The sequence below is a fragment of the Halyomorpha halys genome, unplaced genomic scaffold (assembly GCF_000696795.3).
Source record: "Halyomorpha halys isolate HHAL.00 unplaced genomic scaffold, Hhal_1.1 Scaffold1218.1, whole genome shotgun sequence".
In the NCBI taxonomy this organism is placed as follows: domain Eukaryota; kingdom Metazoa; phylum Arthropoda; class Insecta; order Hemiptera; family Pentatomidae; genus Halyomorpha; species Halyomorpha halys.
In genome coordinates this window covers 18,475-43,175 of record NW_027106975.1, presented here as the reverse complement: position 1 = coordinate 43,175, position 24,701 = coordinate 18,475, and the positions used below count along the sequence as shown (strand labels likewise).

General features: G+C 28.9%; 2 protein-coding genes across 14 annotated transcripts in view; one reads left to right on the top strand and one right to left on the bottom strand.

Moving 5' to 3' along the window:
* The window catches only part of CLIP-190 (Cytoplasmic linker protein 190), a 78,717-nt gene extending 62,435 nt beyond the window's left edge, over positions 1–16,282 (top strand). For all 13 annotated transcript variants that reach the window (XM_014433480.3, XM_014433478.3, XM_014433477.3 and 10 more), the window contains 9 exons: positions 4,229–4,369; positions 4,571–4,714; positions 5,118–6,414; positions 6,687–6,838; positions 9,411–10,260; positions 12,436–12,587; positions 13,358–14,142; positions 14,232–14,413; positions 15,828–16,282. In XM_014433480.3, the coding sequence (XP_014288966.1) occupies positions 4,229–4,369; positions 4,571–4,714; positions 5,118–6,414; positions 6,687–6,838; positions 9,411–10,260; positions 12,436–12,587; positions 13,358–14,142; positions 14,232–14,413; positions 15,828–15,874 (3,750 nt within the window). In that variant the 3' untranslated portion in view covers positions 15,875–16,282. The remainder of the gene's footprint in view (positions 1–4,228; positions 4,370–4,570; positions 4,715–5,117; positions 6,415–6,686; positions 6,839–9,410; positions 10,261–12,435; positions 12,588–13,357; positions 14,143–14,231; positions 14,414–15,827) is intronic.
* Positions 16,283–16,789: 507 nt separating this feature from the next.
* Rpb11 (DNA-directed RNA polymerase II subunit RPB11) lies at positions 16,790–20,585 on the bottom strand. Its single transcript, XM_014433471.2, has 4 exons — positions 20,437–20,585; positions 18,134–18,223; positions 17,876–18,050; positions 16,790–16,992 (listed from the first exon to the last, which is right to left on the bottom strand). The coding sequence occupies exons 1-4, from the start codon at positions 20,487–20,489 to the stop codon at positions 16,957–16,959; spliced, it is 354 nt and encodes a 117-aa protein (XP_014288957.1). The 5' UTR covers positions 20,490–20,585; the 3' UTR covers positions 16,790–16,956.
* Positions 20,586–24,701: the final 4,116 nt, after the last annotated feature.

Sequence of the window (24,701 nt, the reverse complement as noted above, 5' to 3'; positions counted from 1 at the left end):
CATTTGCATTGTAAGAATGTATTATTATTTCATATTTTTGTTCAACTTTTATTAGTCACTCAATAAATATTATATATTGTTTTATTGAACATAAAATTTAAAATAGAAAAGTGACTTATAAAAATGATGGCTGAACAGGGTTTGTTAAATATATGAAGCTCACATCTTGTAATATGAAGGAGAGTGAAAGGTAGATGAAATTCGACAAATAGTTTCAGGGGGAAAAATATGAGCTTTTAGAAGTCAGGAAAAATCCCTTGAAAAGAAGATATGTAACAAAATAAGTAAGATTAGAATAAAAAATGGACTGGTATACCAAATGTTGTCCAGAACATCAAATAAAGAGATTAGATGTAGTGAGGTTTTTTTTTTTCTTAAAAAGAAAACAAATAGTGCAAGTGCTTTTAATAATTAGCCACAGATCAAATAATTTAGGAAAATATTAGTAATCTGATTGCCTACATATTTTCATTAGTTCCAGCTTCAAAGAAATACTTATATGTTTACCAAGTCTGCATACATTGATTGTTATGATTCTTTGAGAAAAGTGTAGTAATTTGGAAGCTATTATAATGAAAAGTTATAATTGCTTATGTAGGATAAAGAACTTAAAGAGGGTGCATAAGGAAAAGTTGAAAAGAAATATCATGATAGGCACTCAAGGACAACGTGTGACAGGTGACAACATTTGTACCATGTAAGAGCTTATTGAACTTGAGAGCCTATTTACTGTGAAAGTGGATTACTATTGTCAGTTGTCAAAAATTCACTATCGAAACAAAAGAAGAAGTATAGCCAGTAGAGATGCCACCATCCATAACTATACCAGACCTCACACTGTCTTGACTCGAGATATTTTGGAAGAAATGGGCAGAGAAACTCTCAGACATCCTTCTAACCCAAACTTGCCCCTTGTGACTATTATTTGTTTGCACTCTTGAAAGAATCTCTTGGAGGAAAATGATTTTAAAACTGTGAAGAAGTTGAGGCTGTATTGGACCAGAGGAAGAGGCAGGCCAAGGCTGAGATGAGGGGATGCCGTCGTCAGGGATTCCAGGCAACTGGAGAGCGTTCGCACAATACCAAGCTACATGGTGAAGGCTCATTGAGGAGGCCAAGGTCCAAACTGGGCTGTACGCCACGTATAGATAGATAGATAGAAGAAGTTGAGGAGCAAGTGAAGCAATTGGTTGACAACCCGCTCTCAAAACTTTTATCTACAAGCATTATCCAAGCTTTCAAATTGTTAGAAAAAATGTGTAGTTCATGAAGGAGACTAAAATAAATCAAGAGATGCAAGAGGTTTGGTTTGTTTATAAATAAATATATAAAAAAAATAATAACTATATGTATTTGATCAACCCTGGTAATTGCATATCATATTCTGCCTTGATGAATTTGAAATCAATCGCATTAATGCTTTGGGCATTGAGAAATATTCAAAGCTAGCATGAGTAAAGTTTATAGGTGACAAGGAAATGTAGTAGGGATATATTTTTATCATCATACCTTTTTAATAATCATTTGGAAGTGATAATAAAAAAATGGAAGAAATACAATAGGATGGAAGTAATAATAAAAAATTGGAAGAAATACAATAGGATGGAAGTATTCTTTTATACTTTGATTTGTAAATGATCAGAAGGTGCGTGAGGATAATGAAAATATTTTCACAGAGTATATTGAAGATTACTAAAAGTGGAGGTTGAATAATTCAGAATATTTATGTATTTAAAGTATTTATTACTAGATATTAATATCAGTAAATTGCCAAATGTCTTACGTTTGGTTATTAAGGTTTTGAAATGTCCAATGGAGATGTCAGTGAAGAAGGTAGAAGGGAGAAAAGTTGTTAAAAAAAAGGAAAAATGTGTAATATCACCCTAATTTTACTTCTATGATGTAAGTATATGAACTAACCAAGAAATAAGTATCCTCCATGACATTGCTTTTTGGTTAATGATTTTGTTCGGACAAGTATATTGGATGGCTGATGATAGACAGCCAAAAGACTTTTAGGAGCCATCCATTTATTGTGTTATAACACGCCTCCCATATTAGTCTCATCACTTCATTGAATTTTCTATTTGAAGACATATTCCAGCACATTATGTGATGAGAAGTATAGTACTTTCAATGGTACTTGCTTCAGTAGCAAAACTCTAAAGATATAATCCTGAGCAATTTAAAAAAAATGTAGAAGACAAAATGATGGATGTTCCAAGTAAAAGAGGAAATGATGAAGATGAATTAATAAAGGAAGACGGCTAAAAGTGGAGATATCTAAGAAGTACTCTAAGTATGAAATACAGAGTTCTGAATATTTTACTCAATTACACACCCTGTTTGAATTCTTTAGTTGATGATTAACTTTAACTTTGTTGATGATTGATGAGTTCAAAAAGTAAAGTAGTGGAATACTTTCTATTTTCTTCATTTATTCAGGGTTATTGTACTTTAAATATTGTTAAATGTAATTGAGTACTTTATTCTACTAGAGTACAAGACTATTTATTACATACATTAGATATAAAATATCTCAGATGATGAGAGGTAAAACTAATCTTTTACTATATTGGCAGCACTGTCGTACTAGGCTTGGCGTTATAGTTGATAGTACATTTAATGTCAGTAAACAAACTGCCACATGTATTTACCTTGACAGTGATATCAATTGTCAATTAATCAATTGTAATGGCGATTGGTAGGAAAACATTTTTTCATATATTGTCCTGTTTGGATTATGTCTCAAATTGAAATTGATTGTATTCAAAGCTTTTAACCTTATCAACAGTAATGATGTGCAATAACTCAAAGAAATCTGAAAAATTAAAATAAATCAATAGCTACCAGAGTGAATGTCTAATTACTAACTGTATTTTTATAATTAGACAAGTAAGAGCTTGACAATGGAAAAGCACTAAATTGATTTTGGCTGAGTTCTTTTTGTAACAAAGTATAAGCCATGTGTACTTTTTGTACTTGACTGACATATTACTAACTTTGCGTGAGAACTTTTAAAAGTCCTCTTAGGATGGGCTGAGTACTGATAGTAAACAAGTACTATCCATCTCTTGCTACAAGTTTGTATGAGGGATTGTGGACATGTAAAATGGAAGGAATATTAGATGTATTTTTAAAATTTTCATTTCACATATATCTGTTATAATATAAAAGTTTTAGTTAATTTATGAAACAATAAAAAAATAACCCAATTTCAGTTGTTATTTGAAATAAATTAAAAGAGAAAAAGATTTATATAAACAATAATTAACTATCGCTTTCTTGTTATTAGTAATCTTTAGTATTTATGGTCTGGTCTCATTGCGCTTCTGAGTAGAATTTAAAGTATGATTAATTTAAAATAAAGATAACATATCCCATCTACTTTCACATGTATGTGGGTCTGAACTTGTAATTCTAAATAACAAATTCATCGTTTATTGAACTTGAAGGCCCAATATCTCTACTGTAGAGCGACTATATATGCATATGTTTCCTTTCAGGAAACCTTTTTGTCTGAACTTTTTTAAAATACACAAAATAATATGTTTTTCTACATTTTAAGGTTTTGTCACAAATATCATATCAAACTTATTTTTCCTAAAAATTACTGCACCTGATAGTGTATAATATTTGTAAAAAAAAATATATGAGTAATACAATTAAAATTTTGTTTTTTATTTACAATGTTTACCTATTTGATATTTATGAACTGATTCCCTTCACCTAAATATTATATAAAGTAAGTTTTAAATTTTACAGAAAATAAAATAATGATAGCTTATATTAAAAATTTATTATTATTTTTTTTTTTTAGTACAATCACAGTATATTGTTTATTAATAGATGTAAATGTTTAACTCTGTTAGTGTTGACCGAGAGTGTAGTATATGTACAAATAATCCCTGACCAATTGAAATTTAACAGATAAACCATTGTGTAATGAATGATTTGTATCATTTCCCTGTTATGCTGCCTTGAAAACGGATCGTTTATAATGTTTTATAAATTTAGTTTAATTGTATAATTAAAAGATATAATTTATATGATTTTAAATATTAATTTTATTTTAATTTTTTTAAATGAATTGAGATACTATTCTCTTGCAATAACTATAGTAAGGTGCTATTTCTGCACAATAATTTATGTTAAATTATTTTGTTAGTGAACTTGTTATCTATAGTTTCTGAGATTTATTAATCCATAAATTTATTTAATGTTTCAGGAATTATTAAAAAGCAAGCAAGAGCAAATCGAAAAGTTACTGAAGGAAAGGGAATTGGACAGATCTCGAATGGTGAGGGCTGCTGAACAAACTGAAGAAGCAGAAAAGCAGTTGAACCTTCTGAAAGCTGAATTTGATCTGGTTGGTCCACAAATTCACTGGTCCTAAGTTAATGGATGTGTTGATTTTACTTAAAATTGTTTTTTATAAAGAAAGAATATGAAGTGTCTTAAAGAAGAAATTATTGATTGTTCCAATAATAATACAAGAATTAAAAATAAAAGAAACAATATTTTTTAAAATATAATTTTATATTTTAATTATGATTTATTTTGTTCTTAGTTTCGTGTGGAATCAGAAAAAAAGGCTGAAGATTTACTAGGAAAGATTAAGAAGTTGGAAGACGAAAAAGCTGATCTTGCAGTACAACTAGAAGATGCTCAATTTCGAGCAGAAGAAGAATCCATCAATAAATCTGATATTGAGGTTTGTAAAAAAGGTTCTGATACACATTTCATTTACTTAACTTCATTAAAATTTTAAATTTCACTATATTTGGAAAAGGGTGTTCACTTCCCTAACAGGTCAACTTCTTGATGTTGGTACTGCCTTTATGTTTCAAGTAACAAAAGGGTTTTAATTATTTAATGCTAATGGGTTGGTTTATTTGTGACATTAATTATGGGACCAAAGGAGGGGGTTGAGGAAACGTGTAGAGTTGACTCATCTGTAGATCCATCTGATAACTCACTCACATTGTTGGCTTTGGAAAAGGACATGTAGATAACAAACTTTGTGCAGAAAAAAATAAACATTTAGGAATGTTTCACTCATTAAAGTCTGACATTTCAGTTTGTATTGGACAGCTTTTAATTTAATTTTGTTTTAGGATGTACATGCTGAAAATGTCAATCACATCAAGGAAATGGAGAAATTACTTGCTGAAGAGCAAATCAAAGTGGAAAGTCTTCTTGCTGAACTATGTGATCTTAATATTGCCAGGCAACAGGTAGCTTCATTGAAAACTGAATTGGAAGCTATGAAGAAGGCAAAAACTGAGTATGAAAATGATCTTAAAAAGGAATTGATTGATACTATGGACAGGGCTAATCGTATGGAGCAAAATTATAATGAGCTTCAAGAAAAGCTTGAGGGAAATCCACAAATAGGTGAAGAAGTTTCAATCTTGAAGGAAGAGTTATCTAAAATATCTTTATCATTGGCTGAAAGAGAAACCCAAAATGAATTGTTGAAGAAATCAGAAGATTTCTATAAATCAACAACTCAAAAACAGCAGCAAGTAATTGATGAAATGCAAAGTAAATTAAGTACTGTTGAGTTTAAACTGCAGGAAGCTGAAACTTACAATAAATTACTGGGAGAAGGAGAACAACAGTTGAAAAGTAAGTGTGCTGAAATGAGTAATTTGCTGACACAAGTAAATCAGCTCAAGGATGAATTGTCTGAGGCTCAGAAAAGATCTCATATGTTACAGGAACATAATGAATCATTGAAAAAAGAACTTAGTGAGTTCACTGATTTTTCTAACAATAAATTATCTGATATAGATAGGAAGTATTGTAATGACATACAAAATTTAAAACAGACACTCGAAGAGTATTCCTATAAGTTATCTAATAAAGAAAAAGAACTCTCTGAAGAAAAAATTAAAGTTGATGTTCATGAGAAGGAAAATTCTTCTATACAAAAAGAACTTAATGATTTAAGAAAGAATTTAGAATCACATCAAAACAGTTTAAATGATAGGGAAACAGAAATGAGTGGTCTTAAAAAGGAAATTGATCAATTGAAAATAGAATTAGCAACATCAAAAGAGACTTCTGGAACAATTAAAGACCAGTTATCAGTTGAAATAAAAGAGTTAACACAGACATTGGAAGAAGCTAACTCCAAAATAACAAATTTATGTTCTGAAAAAAATGATATTTTATCTAAAACACAAACTGAAATTTCTAGCTTGAAAGAACAGATTAATTCTTTTGAAGGAAATATTTTTGATTTGAAAGAACAAAACGATAAACTGAAAAACGAACTAGCAGCTAAAAATGGACAAATAGTTGATGTAGAAAAGCATTGCTCTGATTTAGAAGTAATAGTTAAGAAACAAGTTTCTGAAATGGATGTCAAAATTTCTCAATTAGCAAAATTAGAACAGGAATATTCAGGTAACATTATTTTTATTTTTATTTTTTTTAAATCATATTTTTTCACTTTCTTATAACAAACTCTCTCCTCTCTCTCTCTCTCTCTCTCTCTCTCTCTCTCTCTCTCTCTCTCTCTCTCTCTCTCTCTCTCTCTCTCTCTCTCTTTTTTATAAGGGCTAAGTAAAAGATATGACTTTTTTTTAAATATAGAATTATGTTTTTCTTGAATGGATGTAAGAAGTTCAGAAGGTTTGTGAGATTAGATTGTAACAATACTGTCTTATCTATTTCAGAGCTTTCTCAAAAGTACAACCAATCATTGGAATCTGAAAACTCCTTTAGAAATCAGGTACAGACTTTAGAGTTGGAAATTGGAGATTTGAGGAGACAATTAAATAATGCTGTCGAACAGTCTTCTGAACTTCAAATTTTGAAACAAAAGCTGGTAAGTACCGAATTTTAACACTTCAATAATTAGATTAAGGATTGGAATGATTATTAAAAACAATCATAAGTGTCTTACTAATAATTTTTCCATTACCTTGATGTCTCTAACCAATTCAATAAAATGTTAGTTACTTTTCCATCTACAATATAAACCAAGCTATTTATTTTACGTAACACTATTTATGTAGGTTTATAGCTACTTATAAGCAACTGGATCTTATAGCAAACTTATGAATATTTCTATGATAAATGCAGGCTGTTTGTTGGTAACATCTCTCTCACTAACTTATTGATCAGTTTATCCCAAATTTAATATATAATATTTAACATTTAAATTATTAATGGTGGTGTCTCTTATGACATGCAATAAAATTTCCTTTAACCCTGTTTAGAGCCAGGGGAAAAAGAAGTTCCTATGTGAAGATAACTGGCCGAATTTCATGATTTTACTAGAGTTCAGAAAAAGGCTCATAGAAACCAAACAAAAAGCAATATTTACATACTTCAAAAAGCATTGTATTAAGAAAGAAATAGAGAATAAAACAATGACATTAATTTTTCTATTTTCATTGAAAATTATGTAAATAACAAAGGTATTAATGATCATAAATAAAATAAAAATTTAGTTTTCTCTTGCAAAACGTATTTGCACATATGAAAAGTCATCTTTTCATCATAACATTATACTTTGCTTTTCCAATATATTTTGTTACAAATTAAATAACATTGCATAAGAAAAATAAAGAATAACTTCTAGATACATGGTAAGCACTAAATGGATTAATTGTTAGTAACTATGAACGATAAGTCACATTTTCATTTATTTCATTACGCTGTTGTTGAAAAACTATTTCTTTAAATTCTCTTGTAATGAAATTAGACCATTTATAACAATGGTCCTGCAATGATAATAGTAAAGTGCTACAAGGTGTGGGCCGATAATCGGCACTGGCACTTTTTGCTAGTGCAGCAAAGGCCAATATATCATTCTCCAGCACTAAAATGATTAAAAATCCATTAATTATTTGAAATATTTTAGGGTCGCAATACTTTCCTTAACCATATATACCATAGATTTATTTTACATAATTATTTATATTATTTTCTGCCTTTGTTCTGTATGGATTTCAAGATTATTACATAACCAATCAATTTGTTTTTGCGCACAATAAGAAAATTATGTCTCCGGTTATATTATAATGACACTAGAAAAGTTTTGGAATATGAGTGATAGGATAACAAATGAGGAGGGATGGGTTGGTGCATGTGTAGACCTGTCCCAGTTGGCTGAGACATTGTGATTGGGTCTTTTCCCTTCTGACTGTGTTATTGAAAGATGCTGGAGATGTCCTGGTCTAAAGTTCAATAAAAAGTGATTGTACATTAAAACTTGTACATGGATTAAGTGTGGACTAGTGTTAAGAGGAAATGCTGCTTACACCTGGAGAGGATTGTCTTCATAGTATTATAATATTCAAGTGGTACTGGGGGTTTGAAAGAGAAACTTTTAAGCATGAGGGTGCTTCAAGATCAGGTCACTGTATATGCTATAATGGATGGAGAATTGTATTTTGTGTGGTAAAAACTATTTTGAAGAATTTTGGAAAATAAAGTTGCATTGCAAAACTTTCCTGGTGCCCTTGTAAATAAATTTAAATGTACGGGCTGAAAAAGATGATCGATTCATTTTTAGCTTATTATATTACTGTTATGGGATGGGAACAGAAGAGATTGGCCATTCTTGGCTGTTTCCTATTCTCTAGTCCTCAAGGCTACTGTCTTTCTCTATTTCAGGGCAGATACAGGAGAACAGTTCCGTAATAAAAGTTTTGTGATTTTGTCAGTTTAAGTGATAATGATATTGTTTTTAAGATTTAAGGATAAATCAAGTGAAGGTCCTTAAAAAATTTAAAGGAAAAATTGAAGAGATAGATGGTTAATGATAAGTGGTGATTAAGGTTAATATTACAAATGGAAATGAGACAACTCCCTAAAGGGTACCATCTCTAAAGGTATTCTAAATCTGCAAGATCTTAATGAATGAATAATTAAGAATTATTTGGAGAGAAGAGTTAGGGGTTGAAAAATTTGGATTAGCTGATGAGTTGAAATTTTTTGTGTGGTTTAGGAATGAAAAAAATTGTGGAAATTCAGGCAGAGAGGTTCTTTATATTTTCTTCACTGATGTCACAATTAATTAGATGGGCAGGGGAGATTGTTTGGTTGAAGGAATGGCTATGCTGAAGATTTATTATATTAGCTTATTATACAGATTTTCAGATTTAATCAGGATTTTTTAAGTTTCAAAGAAAATGATAATTGATTAAGAGAATTGTTGATAAATTTCGGAAAAAGGGAGTTGGATGAATTTTTGAGAAGGAAAATCTGTTGTTCTTAATTATTGGATATGTGTTTATGGAGTTACCAAAGGTTATTGAAGTGGAATTATGTGAGTCCTGGGCTGAAAATATTTATTCTTAATAGTATTATTTTATTTTTCAAAACCTAGTTAGTTTAATTCTCTTTTTATTTATATTTTTTTTTTGTTTATTATTTATTTATTTTTACAGGAAAATGATGTTTCACAATTAATGAACACTTCAACTGATTCATCACAGCAGTTAGTAAATTTAAATTCTGATCTTATTGAAAAACAGAATGAACTTAGTAGGTTGAAAATTTCCTCAGCTGAGGAGATAAGGTTGCATGAAAACAGAGTACAAGAATTGGAAATGAAGTTGGATTCTTTCAAGAGGGAAGGAGAGAAAGCTATTATTGAAATTAAAGAACGTCTCGAAAATTCTACAAAAAATTGTAAGAATGTGGAAGAAGCTTATAGTTTGAAGTGCAAAGAGTTAGAAGAATTACAAAAAAATGAAGAAACAGTCCGAAACGAATGTTATAATTTAAAGAAATCAATTGATCAGTTGCAAGTCGATGTTGATAACTATGTTACTCAAAATACCTCATTAAGTAAAAGTTTGGAAGACAAGGAAAATAAGATGAAATTATCTGAAAATGAATTATCAACCAAAATTTTGGTAATTGAAGATTTACAGAAAAGGGTTCTTAGTCTTGAAAATGATGCCATGAACTTATTACAGGAAAAGGAAAACCTTGAAGTTAAAAATAAAGCATTGATTTCCAAAGTTTATGAACTAGAGCGTACTTTAACCGCTTTTGAAGAGAATAATAATGAATTGATGAAGCAAAATGAAGCTTTGAAAAGTAGCAGTTCTGAGGTGACATTGTTACTAAATACAGAAATGGAGAAAATGAGAAAAATGTTACAAGACAAAGCAAAATTATTTGAAGAAAAAGAAGCATACTTGTTGAATCAGGACAAAACTATTAAAGAAAAAACAGAAGAAGCTGAGAAAAAGATCAGAGAAATCATGGGACTTAGTGCTGAACTACAAGGTATTTTCTTTATTTTAAATTATAGTTTTAGGACAAATAATCCGTACTTTATACAGTAATTTTTTTTGGTAATTGTTTATAATACTTGCTACACATATGAATCCTATATTAAAAAAAAGTCAAAATCACTAATCAAAACAAGTTTCTCGCTACTAACACTGTAACATTAGCTCATTCTCATTGTATAACTCTGAATCTCTCGGAAATAAACTTAATCTATATAATTTTAATCAATGTACATTATACATACCAATCTATATATTGTTTAATTTCACAAATAGTGCAAACTTTCTTCTCTTTCAACAATAAAATTTAGATTTTATGCCTTTATTAGGGAGAAAAAGTAGTTTAAAATAAAAAAAATGTATTGTTTATATCTTCGGTTCTAATTTGTCTAGGTTGGTCTTGTTTTTATCTTTAACTTTAGTTTATAGGTTCCTAAATCACTCTTTAATTTAGTGTAGATTGGTAGTGTCATGTTGAAGTTTGTTTGTTATTTTTTATAAAAATATTTAACTTCACTTTTACAGTTCAATTTTTCATTTTTTTTTTTCAAAAGTTTTTTAATACTGTTCACTGTTATAGCACAGTGGAATAATTATGCTCCAATTGATTATTTTTTTTTTTTACTGCAATTAGCAAAATATTATATTGAATGAGTATAAATTCACAAAAACCTAAAAATACCTCCAGTAAGTTAGGCAAAAAAAATAATATATATATTTTTTTTTTGCTTGTCGGATTTAATTTTAGCTACATTAAAATCCTTTAAGATGGTCTTAAGTCCCTCAGAATTGAGGGTTTACATTTCAGAACACAGATTTAGTTAAATCAGGGAAAAATCATAAAATACATTTGTAGTATTTATTTTGCTGGATAAAAATGAAAGAACAAAATGTACATAATATGTCATAACCTAATGCTATACCAACTAATAATGGTAATAATGTAAAAAACAAAATGGATGGTTACGATATTGTTTACTTTATAATTGCCAGCAGATCGGAATTTAATAGAATATATAACCTAATGAACAAAATATTAATTTTAAAATGGTAGCTGAAGTTCCTTTGTCTCGTGGCAAGATGCTTGCACACTTCAGTCTAACATTTTAATTAGTTCATAGGTTTTGTGTTTCACTAATTGTATGTGTGATTGGAATAGTTATTGATCTATATAAAATAATTTATAATTACTTTATATCTGAAGGCAATTTATTATTTCTATAAATAAACTGGCAATTACAAGTTTTTTGTGATTAAGTTTTTGCAAAACTAGAGCATCTATCAGATGATATCATGCTTACCATGTGCAAGTAAGCCATTATCAAAGTGGAGAAAAATTAGGGAGGAAATCAAGAGCTGACAGGTTTTTAGTTGCAAAGAATCACATAATCTGAGGATTTGTTTAAGGGTGTAAATGGATTTTAGGGTAGTTTGGGAAATATGATTACTCCAGGGCATTTGTTAATCAACAAATACATCAATGTTTTGAACATAATTTGAATTACTAACATTAAAAAAAAATAATTTAATATTAAATATCTTCTCTTTTAACTTGCAACTCAAAGAAGGTTCTTGAACAAATATTGTGTTTTTATATATTGAGGGTCAGAAGTACGTATTTTGAACTATTTACATTTTTATGTCTTCATTATCTCAGCTTCATTAAGTATTAATAATTCAATGTTAATTAATATTAAGTATTAATAATTAAATGTTAATTAATATTAAGTACTAACATTAAGTATTAATAAATCAATCAATTCTGATTGACAATCAGAAGAAGATTGTCAAGATTAACGGAAGAAATAGCAAAACAATACATCATGATTGCTGTGGTGGCAAAGATTGTGATACAATTGAAACAAAAATTATATGTGTTTATAAAATGAAAGCATGAACACAATAGAAGTATATATGTAAAGAAACTAGTAACAATAAAAACAAAAAAATCAAGAGCTTATGGAACTGCCGGCATTCATTAAATATTTTATTTAGTGTTTATGTTGACCACCATTCTCCACATCTTTTTTTAATATATTAAAATCATTGTAATTACTTTTAACTATTCAAATCTCTTGAGTGTTTAGAATTATTTATAACTATTTTATATTTTTTTCAAATTATTCTGTAACCCAGTTTGCTTTTTATTTTTATTTTACAACATTTTCAGCCCTACAAAAGGAACATCTGGAGAGTAAACAACGAGAAAGTGAGCAAAATGAAAAAATACGACTATTAGAATCTGAAATTCTAGAATTAAATTCAAATGTGAATTGTTTGACTAAAGAAAAAGAATCGTCACTGAATGAAATTAAAAATTTGGTGAGAGAAATTACTCTATAAACTTATATGTTGAATGCATTTCTATTAATTTGAAATATTTAGACGTTTTTTCCTTTTTATTTAGTTTATTATTTTTTTTTTAAATCTAATTAAATTTGATAAATGGTGTCAAGAAATTATTATTTTATTTCTATGTATTAGAACCAAGTATTATTATTTAAAATATCAATAGTTGATACAGAAGCCTTTATTTTTAATTCCCCCATACTCATTGCTCACTGCACTAACATTTTCTAGCCAAAAAGTGTTCTTTAAGGGCATATTTTATACAACCTTTTATAAGATATTATAATGGAACGATATTTATAAAATCATTAACAATATAATGGTAATTTTCCTCCTTTTAATTTCCTAATGAGTTTGATCTTTTGTACAAACACAAGTGTATGCACATCTATTGGTATTTGTGAGACTAAAATCACCTTCAGCCGATTTTGGTTCTAATTAATTAGTCATATTGTCAAAATTTCTGTTAAATGTCTATAAATAATATATTTAATCTTCACTAATTAATGAAATCAACTTTTATAAAAAACTTTTAAATCCAGTATTGGTAGATGTTTTGATTTATTGAATCAAATTTTATTTCATACTAATTTTAATACCTTCCTTTTTTTTAATTTTAAGTATAGGAATCAGAAATAATAGATTTGTTTTTAAGTTTCACTGTTTGTTGCTATTTTGATTTATTTAATCAATTTTTAATTCATATTAATTTTAATATCTCATTATTTTTTCCCTTATAATAGGATTCAGAAATAGGAAATTTAAAAGCATTGGTAAAAGATCAGCTACATTTCCGAGATGAGTTGGAGAATAAGAAAAAAGAGTTGGAAGTTGTTGTCTCTGAGAAAGCTGAATTGGAAAAACAATCTTTGGAGAAAGAAAAATGTCTTCAAGATGAGTTATTGAAAATAAAGGATTCATTTGAAAAACTTAGTTATGAGTACAAAGAAAAGTGCTCTTCAAATCATAAAAATACCGATGAGCTCCAAGAACAATGTTCAATGCTAAAGAAAACCATAGAAATCATTAATAAGACACATGAAGAAAAGGAAAAAAATATTGTTAGTAAAATCAAAGAACTGGAAGAATTAAATTCAAATCTAGTAAAAGAAGGAATCCTTTTAAAAGATTCAGAAAGTAGTTTAAAATCCACAATTGAAAAATTGAATGATGAAGTAGTTAAAGTCAAGGAAATGAACAAAATAACCCTAAAAGAATTGGAGGCCATAAAAAGTGACCTCACCGGTCAATTAAAACTTCTAGAAGCTCAGCTGAATGTTGCTTTATCTGAGAAAGCTGTCCAAGAAGAAAAATCTAAACAATTGACCACTGAATTGAAAGATTTGAAATCAGCTGATAAAGTTATTTCAGGGGAAGAATCTATGACTACGTTGTTGGAAGAAAAGGAGTTGGCAGATACCCAAATAAATTTCTTAAATTCAATAATAGTTGATTTACAGAAAAAAAATGACCTTTTAAAAGAAAGACTTAATGACCTAGAATTGAGAACAGAATCTTCAAGCACATTGTAAGTATTTAATGATTTCATAGTGAGGCACTATTATTGTTAATACCCTCATTAGTATTTTTAACCTTAATAATACAATTATCTTATAGAAATGGTGTAAAGAAGAAGAAAGAAATAACACCTAGAATGTTTTGTGATATATGTGACGTATTTGATGCTCACGAGACAGAGGACTGCCCTCAACAAGCATCAACTGAACCAGTTAGACCAGTTCAACATCACATTCCTGGGACTAGGGGTTTTGATCGTCCATATTGCCCCATTTGTGAAGGTAATTGTTTTTATGATGGCTAATTTTTGTTTAGCTATTCGCTTTAATAATATATAATATAATCTGCCAGGTATATGGGTTAAAAAAGCTCTTTCACTGTTTCTACCTTTTTTTATTTTCTGTGTTAGGATTTTACTATAAATTATCTTTTTTCAGTATATTTCTTCTTCGTACATAATTACATACATTTCCAGGTTAATAATGGATTGAAAATAAAATCTACGAGACAAATTGTTTTTGAAATATAGGTGTATCCAAAAATAAGTATTTTGCCTGCCTAAGTAAAAGTAGTTGAATCTGAAAAAACTGACTCTTGATACCAATTTTATTCTAATCTCTCCAAATTTGGGCCAAATCGGGTCATTTTTGAAATTTCATCAAAATCAGATCTACTGTTCGATCAATTATACCCTACTAAAAATTTGACAGTCGACAGGCATGGAACCAGATTTGTTCCTTGATGTCTAAAATGTAAAATGTGAGTGAAAATTTTGGAATCTTGAGAACATTTTTTTTTTCTGTATGAATACAACAAAGCTTCTTTACCTTTGTGAGGAAGTAAAACAAACATAAAATAGTTATGACTATATAATTATTATTATATAATTAAACATAGCTACATTAATATTTTCACTATGATATATTATTGATATCTGGTAAGCTAAGATTGATTTTTAAGGCTGTCCACTTTGGAATAAAAAAGTAGGCTATCTCTAACTTAGTAAGTCAGAAGTGGCACTAGTTTGAATCTGAGAGTGTTAACTTTTATGTAATGGTGGATCTGTCAAACTATTCTCAATCTTCACATTTGGCTGAATTAGGTTGGTAACTTGTTGGATTACCAACCTTTCTTGATCTGCTTAGAGAATGTAAGAATGTTTTAACTTAAAAAGGAGCTAAAATAAAATATAATGAATGTCTAATAAATTATATTTTGGGGCTTATCATCCCTCCACCGTATATCTTTGGAATCAATTCTTTCTTGTACATATAAATATATATATATATTTACTCTGCTATATATAAAGTAAAGGATTCTATTTACCTTGTGTTTGGAATAGCTTACTCCAAGAGATTGGTTTTGAAAACAGCATTTGAATAACTTGAAGCACCAACCATACTTTTAATTATAAATTACATTTATTAGTTATATCAAAATATGTATTGAAATTTATCATTTGTTTAACTTTATTTTATCTTATACCAATGAACCATCAAGAATATTATGTATTTTTATCTTACACCAGTGAACTACCAAGAATTTGTTCATATGTATTTTATCTTACACCAATGAACCATCAAGAATTTATTCATATACATTTTCCATTACTAATTACACCTTTTTGCACTAATTAAATTAATATGTTGTTTTTGTAATTAAATATTAAAAATAATAATTGTTTCTATTTTGCAGTTTTCGGGCACTCAACTGAAGAATGTGATGATACAGAGACATTTTAAATATTCTATTTTAAAAAATGTTTTAGGATTGTTTTTAACATTACGGTATATATTATGTCTCCAAAGGAAGAGAAAAATTGTTTTATAACTCAATTTAATCAGTATTAATGAAAAAAAAAAAAAATATTGAGGTAGTATATAGTGCCTTCTTGCCAAAGTGAATTTTAGCATAAAAAATAAGTGAATAATTAATCATATATACATTGGTGTATATAACAAAAATGTCATATGATAAATATTTATTTGTGCCAAGTAGTGTAAATAATTTTATATATTGTAAATAACTTTGTTATAATTTATGGGATACGTTTGTCAAATCTTTAAATCTGTTGTTTGAATGTTTTTTAAAACTTAACTTAAGAGATCTGATAATACTGTTGTTTTGAAATAAAGTAATGGTTTAACATATTTTTCATTTATTTACCTAGATCAGTTAATTTTTAAATAATGGTGAAATGATTTAATTTTTAATTGTTCTTTTTTAGTGGAAATAAAGTGATAATTAGCGAAAAATGAGTAGAATTAAATTGAAGTTACATATCAAATTTGTTTCCAAATCGGATGTACTCAGAAAAGACAAATAATGAATAACCATCCTCTTCTAAGAGTAACAATGTCATGAATTTATTAAAAATCATTGAAAAAAACAATTTCAAAGAATTAGTTATGTCTAAAAATATGCTCAGGATAGAAATCCAAATTGCAAAAGACTGTCTCAGTTTGGTTATTGCAACATACATTAAATTTGGACCACTAGACATATCTTATTCCAAACAGCAATAAAAAGTAAAAGAGGACGACGCAAAGATTCATAACTAACTGATAATAAAAGGGATTAAAAACAAATTCTATCATCTGCACTTTGGTTTTTAGGAGTTGATAGGGATTGTTCACAATAAAATTAAATACACATACTTAAAAAGCTTGCAGGACTTAATTTATTTGAAATTATAAAAAATCATCAAAATATTATAAAATACTTATAGGGTTACAAAATATTAACAATGACATTTTATTTACAACATTATTAGACATAATAGTACAAAGTTTATTATTATTACTTTCATCAGCAAAATAATATTTCAGTCTAATCTTTCCTTCTTTTCTTTTATTGCCTCCTGGAAAGAGAGAAAAAAAAATCAAATACAATAACAAGGATACAAATATGCAATGTTTATTAAAACAAAAAAATGAATTATTCTAATAATATTCACAATAATTTTGTTTTAAATTTCCCAATTTACAATAAAGGTTCTTCCATATAAACCAATCACAAAAAATGTTTTTGACACCGAGATTTGGATAGATCTTAGTATGTTTGTTATATTTATTGAAGTGAGTAACCATGGCAAATGGTTTTGTTTTATCTTTATGGTTCAGATTTCCACTTTTCAAAGTAAAAGTTTTAGAAGTATGATGAAATATACGCCTTCTATTCCGCATATGAGTAGGTTTCCACGATTCAGTGTTTCAGCTCTTTCGATGAATTCATTATAACATTAGTTAAAAACTAAACAAATTAATACATTGTTAAGTAACAAGCATCAACTTATAAGATTTAACAGAATGAGATCTATCCATTGTAATTTCAATGGACTTCAGTAAAAATCATGCCTTTACGAAACAAGAAAAAGCACTAGGTTGGACTCCAGATAAATGCACTATTCATCTTATAATCATTGAGTTTTAGCCTGCAAGGATGCAACAAAAATTCAATAAAAAATTTGTTCAAATCATATCAAATGACCTCAAACATGACCAAGATAGTGTCTTCATGGTGCGGTTTAAATGACCTAGAATGGGCCTCTAAGGACTGAGGACATAATAACAGGAATTTTTGTTATTAAATTTCCATAATCTATGGAAAGGAGGGGGATGGAAGGGATATTATAAACTTAATAAAATAAGACTGCAAAACAAAGAGATTTATAGGAGAATCAAGTATCTTAAACTATACTAAGACAAAAAGAGATTTTACTCACTCTTATAGATTTAACTTACTTTGAATCTTTCTTCAAAGAGAGACAATTCAGATATCAAATCTTTAATTGCATCTTCAAGGACCTTCTGAGGGGTTGTTGTGTTGATAGTTTGGATTCTGATCAAAAACTTGTGTTCCAAGGGATGAGGAAGCTTATAACCAGCGAACAACACTTGTGGATCTTTTAGAAGCTGACTATTGTTTAAACAGAAAGAACTGTATATATTCCAAAATAATTTAACAATAAAATATTGTTTAAATGTAAATAAATAACTTACTTTCTAATCATGTTGCCTAAAGTATGGTCTTCTTTGTTAATAGTGAAAATTGCTGCATTTGGAACTTTAGTATCAGTTTCTACAATTATCCTGAATCAAAAAAGGAAGTAGATCAATTATGCTTTAGTTAAAAACAAGACAATCAGCAATACACAAATATCTTTGACTAAGTAATTTTTATTGAAATAAAGCTAAAACACTTAAATAATGTTAAGAATAATATCATATCAAACTCAATATATTCATTTCCAATTGACACAAGTGAAATCAGAATATTGTATGGCATCAACAAAAAATAAGAGCCCTAGGTGATTGCTGATAAATGAAGCAAAGATCTCTGAGAAAGTTACAGAAAATATAATACCAGGATTTATTTACAATCATAAAATAAGTTCAAGAAACACTATCTCAATCTCTACTTAAATTAAATTTTAGGTAGAAGGCAGCTATAACAAGAACTGAGAAAGCAGGGAACCAAACAGAGCCGTTACTCAAAATGATTTAGACATTCTTCAAGAGATGAAACCCTTCATAAATTGAAATAACAAAGGACTAAAAATTATTGAAAAATGGCTCAATTCAATTTGCAGAGATTATGCACTTATTGGGATAAACATGTAAGAAAGGGTGTGTGAACTACTTGGGATAGCAATTGATATTGGGCTTAAGACTATTAATTAACAATAAAAGGATAAATCAACAACATGGGGGGGGGGAAGTAAACACAAATAAATTTATGAGGTGTAGATAGTTGACCATAGATTAATGATTGGAGAAGTTTGTCGGGGGGTGCGATCAATCTGTTGATCGGAACAACATAAATAAACAAAACCATATTTATTTATTTTATGCCAATGTTTCAGTTGAAACGCAGTTTTAGGCCTACCTTCTACGCCATAACCCCTGATGAAGATCTAAAACTCAGGTCGAAACGTCGGCATGAAATAAATAAATATGGTTTTGTTTATTTATGTTGTTCTTTGCTGCCCCGACAAACTTCTCCAATCATAAATAAATTTAAATGGTTAAATTTAAATTTATTTTGGCTAACTTGTTGGATTAGATGGACTGCATGAAATAATTTTTTTTTTTTCTCTTTAGAATTAAGGAGACGTCTGATATATAAATTAAGACGACGAAGACCAAATAAGTCGGTTCAGAGAGATAGCACATGGAGACATAATTTCCATAAAATACTTTTAAACTTAAGCACTTAAAAGCACATAATAATAAGATACCATTTGTAAAAGGCATTGTGAATGAACAAATCACTATTTGATCGAGAAGTTTCCGAAAAATTGGCATCTAGGAAGAACTTCATCATCCATTTAGGATTAAAGCCTCAAGCTTATTACAGACAGCACTGTATGTTGACTTTAGGAGATCTCAATACAACTGCATCAACAGTTTAAAGACTGAAAGAAGATATGTAAAGGTACAAAGTTCGATTTATGGGTACCACATTATCTCAATGAGCAGCAGCAATTGCAGTATTTTGGGCTATGAATTTTATAGCTGCTTGAAAGTAAAAATCCAGTCTTTTCGTGATAGACTATCAAATTAGAATAGGATATCGAAAGGGAATGAAAATTGGCATCAGTCCAGCCAAGATACATGCCAAAAGCAAATTTGGATAAAAATAATAATAATGACCCAATAGGTAACTTCTATGATGATTAAAGAACATTTCGAGATGTAAAAGATTGTGGGTTCGATTCCCACCTGGGTCAGTCAATATTTACTGTGCGGCAACCCTGAGATATGAATCTTGACATTCCCACTGGGGCTGCACAGGTTCTTAACCGAGAAGTTAGCCAAAAATAAAAAAAATAACATTTCATAAGAAACAATGCAATAAATGTTTGAATCAACTAAATCAAAGTTTAAATTCAATTTGTTATTACAAAATGCATAAAAATAAACTCAGATATCAGACAAGTGAAATAACTAAACAAGTTAAGGTGTCTTTTATTATCAGGAATGGAGCATAAGCAACTCGCTTTGTTTTAATTCCCCTGACTGATCTCTGAAAAATAATCATTATTTGAAACCACCAACATTCAAGCACCCTTTAACATAATTAATGAATCAGAAAAAATATTAAATAAATGAAAGGGATTTGGAATTGGTATGGAACCTTCAATCCTTATGTATACAAAACTATGGTACATTCCAACCAACGTTTTAATGGGTATCAAAATGTAAAGGGAAAATGATTATTGGAATATAATAAACTAGAATAATTTTAGATGCAAAAATATAGGACAGATTAACAATGACCTCTTAATGGAAACAATACTAACTTTTGTTCTCCTTCGTAGAGCAGGAATGATTCAAAGGTTGGAGGAGCATTCATTTTTAATAATGTCAAAAAAACAAAACAGAAAACCTTTGATTGCTTTTCAAACTGAGCCTGATTACAGCGTGTAACCTCCCTTGCAATAAAAGTAAACAATTTTATGCAACAAGAAGAATTGTTTATCGTGATATTAAGGGAAGTTTCTTAAGCGAAAATATTTTTTTTAGATAGAAAATTAAAATTTATGGTGAGTAATATTAAATCTATAATCTATAATTAATTGACTGAGTGTGTTGCAAGAATTTAGAATAATTTTAAATCTTAATACAATACTTTAAAAACTACGTTTATACTTTAATTAAAGCTAAAATAACCTAGTTTATAGTTACTTTTATAGATAGAAGATTGAATTCCAAGAGTAAATTAATTATATCATAGAAGCAGATTGGTAGGAGGTAAATAATGAAGGCGCGCACTCAGCGGCGGTTGGAGGAAACAGAGCAGTCGTCCAAGCTGGTCCTTGGGAGGTTGTTGGTTGAAATGGCCGAAGTGTCCGGTGCGGGTGCCAGTAATGTTGAAGTTGTCAGGGGACAGACGTTCGAAGTTGGACCGAGGTACACAAATTTAGCATACATTGGAGAAGGCGCGTATGGAATGGTCGTGTAAGTATAACCTTACCTTTTTCAAATTAACCACACTTCCAACATTTAATATTGTTTACCGATTAATTTTTGTGTAATATTGACATAGTTCCATTTTGGTAATAAAAGTTGTTTTCATTAACTATTAGAACTTAGAACATATTGTTTGTTTTCCATTTACAAGAAAATATTCCGTTGACAGATAGGTTATGAAGTACATTATCATACTTTATCATATCACTTTTCTGCTCCTGTTTACTGTTTACTCATGCATGTTGTTTTAAAATATTTTCCTTTTGTCGTTGCTAATTATTATGGCTTATCTATGTAGTTTTTATTTAATTTTAGTATGCATTTTATAACCAAGTTCAGTGCTTTTAGATATGGTTGTAAACACTGTTATTACCACTAGCTCATTTATGTAGCAGCATTTTTTTGTGTAATGCTTAAACATAAAAGGAATAATATTATACTAGCGAGTAATAAGTTAAGAGTTTTATTGTTTTATTTTTTTCTCTTGTTCATACATTTAATTTATTTTCGCAGTTTATCTGTTTTTATTTAATTTTGACCATAAAGTAGTCATTTTATTGTGTTGCTGGTCTTTAAGTACCTTATGTTCTATTATTACAAGTAAGACTCATTAAATGTTTTACGTCGCTTGAGTTAACTTCGTTTTTGTTTACTCTCAACGGTGACATATGCAGGAAACATTGCTTCTTACTTCAATTACAAGATAATGTGAATTCTAATGTTAAAATCTTCGATTTTACTTATTATTATTTATTTTACTGTATTAAGACTAAATAATAGGAAAGGATTTTTTTGCACTAAATTTTCATTCCTTAAATTTTATAATAAGCTTAAAGAAACGCACTGTAATGCACTTCATCATAGGTAGAGCTAATTTCAAATCTCCATTAGGGAAGTTACTTTAATTACAAATACCCTAAATATGGTTGTCATTTATTTGATGTAAGTTGCTGCTTTCATTTTATACAAGTTTGTTTTATAGTTTTAAATCAATGAAGTAAATATATCTGAATTAATCATTATTTATATTAAAGAAAAATATATATAAAGTTAAGAATCATGAATTAAAATAAAAAATAATAAATGATCCCCATTTTTGGTATTATTTCACCATGAATGTATTCAAAGTTAATTTTACGGATATGTTCTGAAATTAGAAATATCCTACATATTTTTTTATCAGTAACTTTTATAAAGAAAAACATTAATCAGTAGGAAGATCGAATCAGATTTATATTACGAATTGCATTTGTTCTGCTAACGAAGTTTCTACACCACTCATTTTGTGCTCATAATTCTGTTTTCCGTTAAAAAAGAACCAACGGGTTGAAGGACTTTAATTTCTGAAAAATTAGTATTATTTTTGTTTTAAATACTAGGAAAGATAAAAATGAGAAGTTGATCTTCTAGTGCTTGGGGTATCGATGGCCGATAGAACTAACTGTTGGGACAGTTGGTTCGGTGTGTGGTCAATAAAGACAAACACAATTAAGTAAATTTATTTATGCCTCCGTCAGGTCTACAGCTGCAGAAATTAGTTTAGGGAAAAATAGACCCAACCGATCAAATAAAAAACAAAATTAGTATATAAATGAAACTTTGGTCATAACTTCGTCTTACTAGTAAGTACCAAGATTTGCGGGGTCTGCCCAAATTTAGGAAGACAACCTCCTCTGTGGAGGTCGGAATGGAAGAGTTCATTTGCCAAGTAATGTGCTGAAAATAAGTGAGGTATCGTCCTATGTAATTGTTATGTTTCTGAATCGAATGAATGCACGTCCATGACGATAGAATCAATACAGTTTAAGCCATGGCCGATTTTAAATGAATAACAGACAAATCACAATGATTTGCTGAACAAACGATATTTAAGTACAAATCAATTAAAGATTCCTTGTACCTATCACGATGGTTTTGTCTAGGAGGAAGGCATGGAGAGGAAGGTTGTCAGTTTACCTAATATTTCGAAAACCCATATAACTCGATTCTTCCTCTCCAGTTAAAATAGGTTGGTAACCTGTAGAATAACCACCAGAATGCTTGAAATGGTGATAAAAGGTGTTAATAAAATAAAACAAGGTACCTTTAGTACCTAAATCTCATATAGATGAGTATATTTCAGGTCCCCATTGCTTAAAGGAATTACAAAGGTAATACCGCCCAACCGGTAGTTTCTGCAGTAATATCTTGTCTTTGATGGTCAATTGAATGTTTTATAGTGAAAAATTGTTGTAGATTTTGATCGTGGCAGCAAACCGAACACACCAGAAAAGGAAGCCCTGGAAATAATCATACGTTGTAGTATTGCAATTCCAATGAAAAACGTCTGTTTCTTGCTACTAATATTACTAATCCCTGCTACTAATATTACCTTAGGCAACAGCAAATCAGAAGTAAATAAGAGATTCCGCCTGAAATAATAGGATCCTTAGGAATCTTTTCTTAACTGAAGCACATAACTGGTATGGCCTGTTTGACGCTAACATAATCTAATTTGAAAGTGTTCGAATAATTAACTTTTTTAGTAGTATTTATTTAGTAGCAATTTTTAGTATAATCATATCTTTGAGTATAATGTTATTCCATAAACTTCGCAGATTTAAGAAGGCTGTTAAATCTCCCAACTTCTTGAGATTTTAAAATTTTAAGGAAACTGATTTAATATCAATATTTATTTACTTAATAATTTAAAGTGAAATATTAATGAATTATCACTTGATTTGTTAAAATATAATTAATTATTGTTATTTTTATTACTTCAGTGTAGTTTATTCGGGATTATTTATATTTCAGGGAAGTAATCAATGTAAATTGTTATTTATTGGCTCAAATTGAAGATCATTAAATGCGTATTGGAATTTATACTCATGTTTTTTATTAGCATCTACGCATTTTCTTATGGAAACATCTCCACTTCTACTCATTTGGAACATATTCAGTTTTCTACTAAGTTATGTCGAATCAAATAATCGGGTCAATACCTCCGAAGATAAAATAAAAAAATCTTTATCGGTCTATCTGCGAAAGCAGCAAGAAACGTCGGGTAAAAGATGAAAATAGAGTTTTTATCAAAAACCCTAAGGTAGATAATCAATTCACATATTAAAATAACTACGGTATAAATAAATACTTTAACGGGGACAAGATGAAAAATAATGTGGCTGTAACCAAAGTAACGTACTTTGTAACTTGAGATGCTACTATTCAACAACGTGTTATAATAAAAATGAATGAAAATTATTCATTAATTACATTCACTGAAAATGTTTAAAATTTCACTAAAAATATCCTATTTATTTTTAAAAATATAAGCTTAATTACCTTTTTTTATTAGTTAGTTTCTATACTATTGTATTACTTACCTACTCTATACTTAATAATGGATGATTTTCTAAATTAATATTTTTAATATATCAACAATATTCTTTCATCTTTTCACCAAAATAGTAAGGGATTTGATCAAATCACTTACTTCCTGTAGAGGAATCATCCCTCAGTCTTGTTTTAATATCTTCTATGAATTGGTCATGTACCTTAGCGATTTGAACAAATCTATATTTTTATCATCTCTCAGCGACAAATTTACTAGATATTT

Coding starts and splice junctions, on each gene's coding strand:
- Rpb11 (XM_014433471.2), bottom strand. CDS start 20,489: ATGAATGCTCCTCCAACCTTTGAATCATTCCTGCTCTACGAAGGAGAA. Junction 18,224..20,436: donor CTCTACGAAGGAGAACAAAA/GTTAGTATTGTT, acceptor TTTTTGATTCAG/GATAATTGTAGAAACTGATA. Junction 16,993..17,875: donor TCTTTGAAGAAAGATTCAAA/GTAAGTTAAATC, acceptor CTCTCTTTCCAG/GAGGCAATAAAAGAAAAGAA.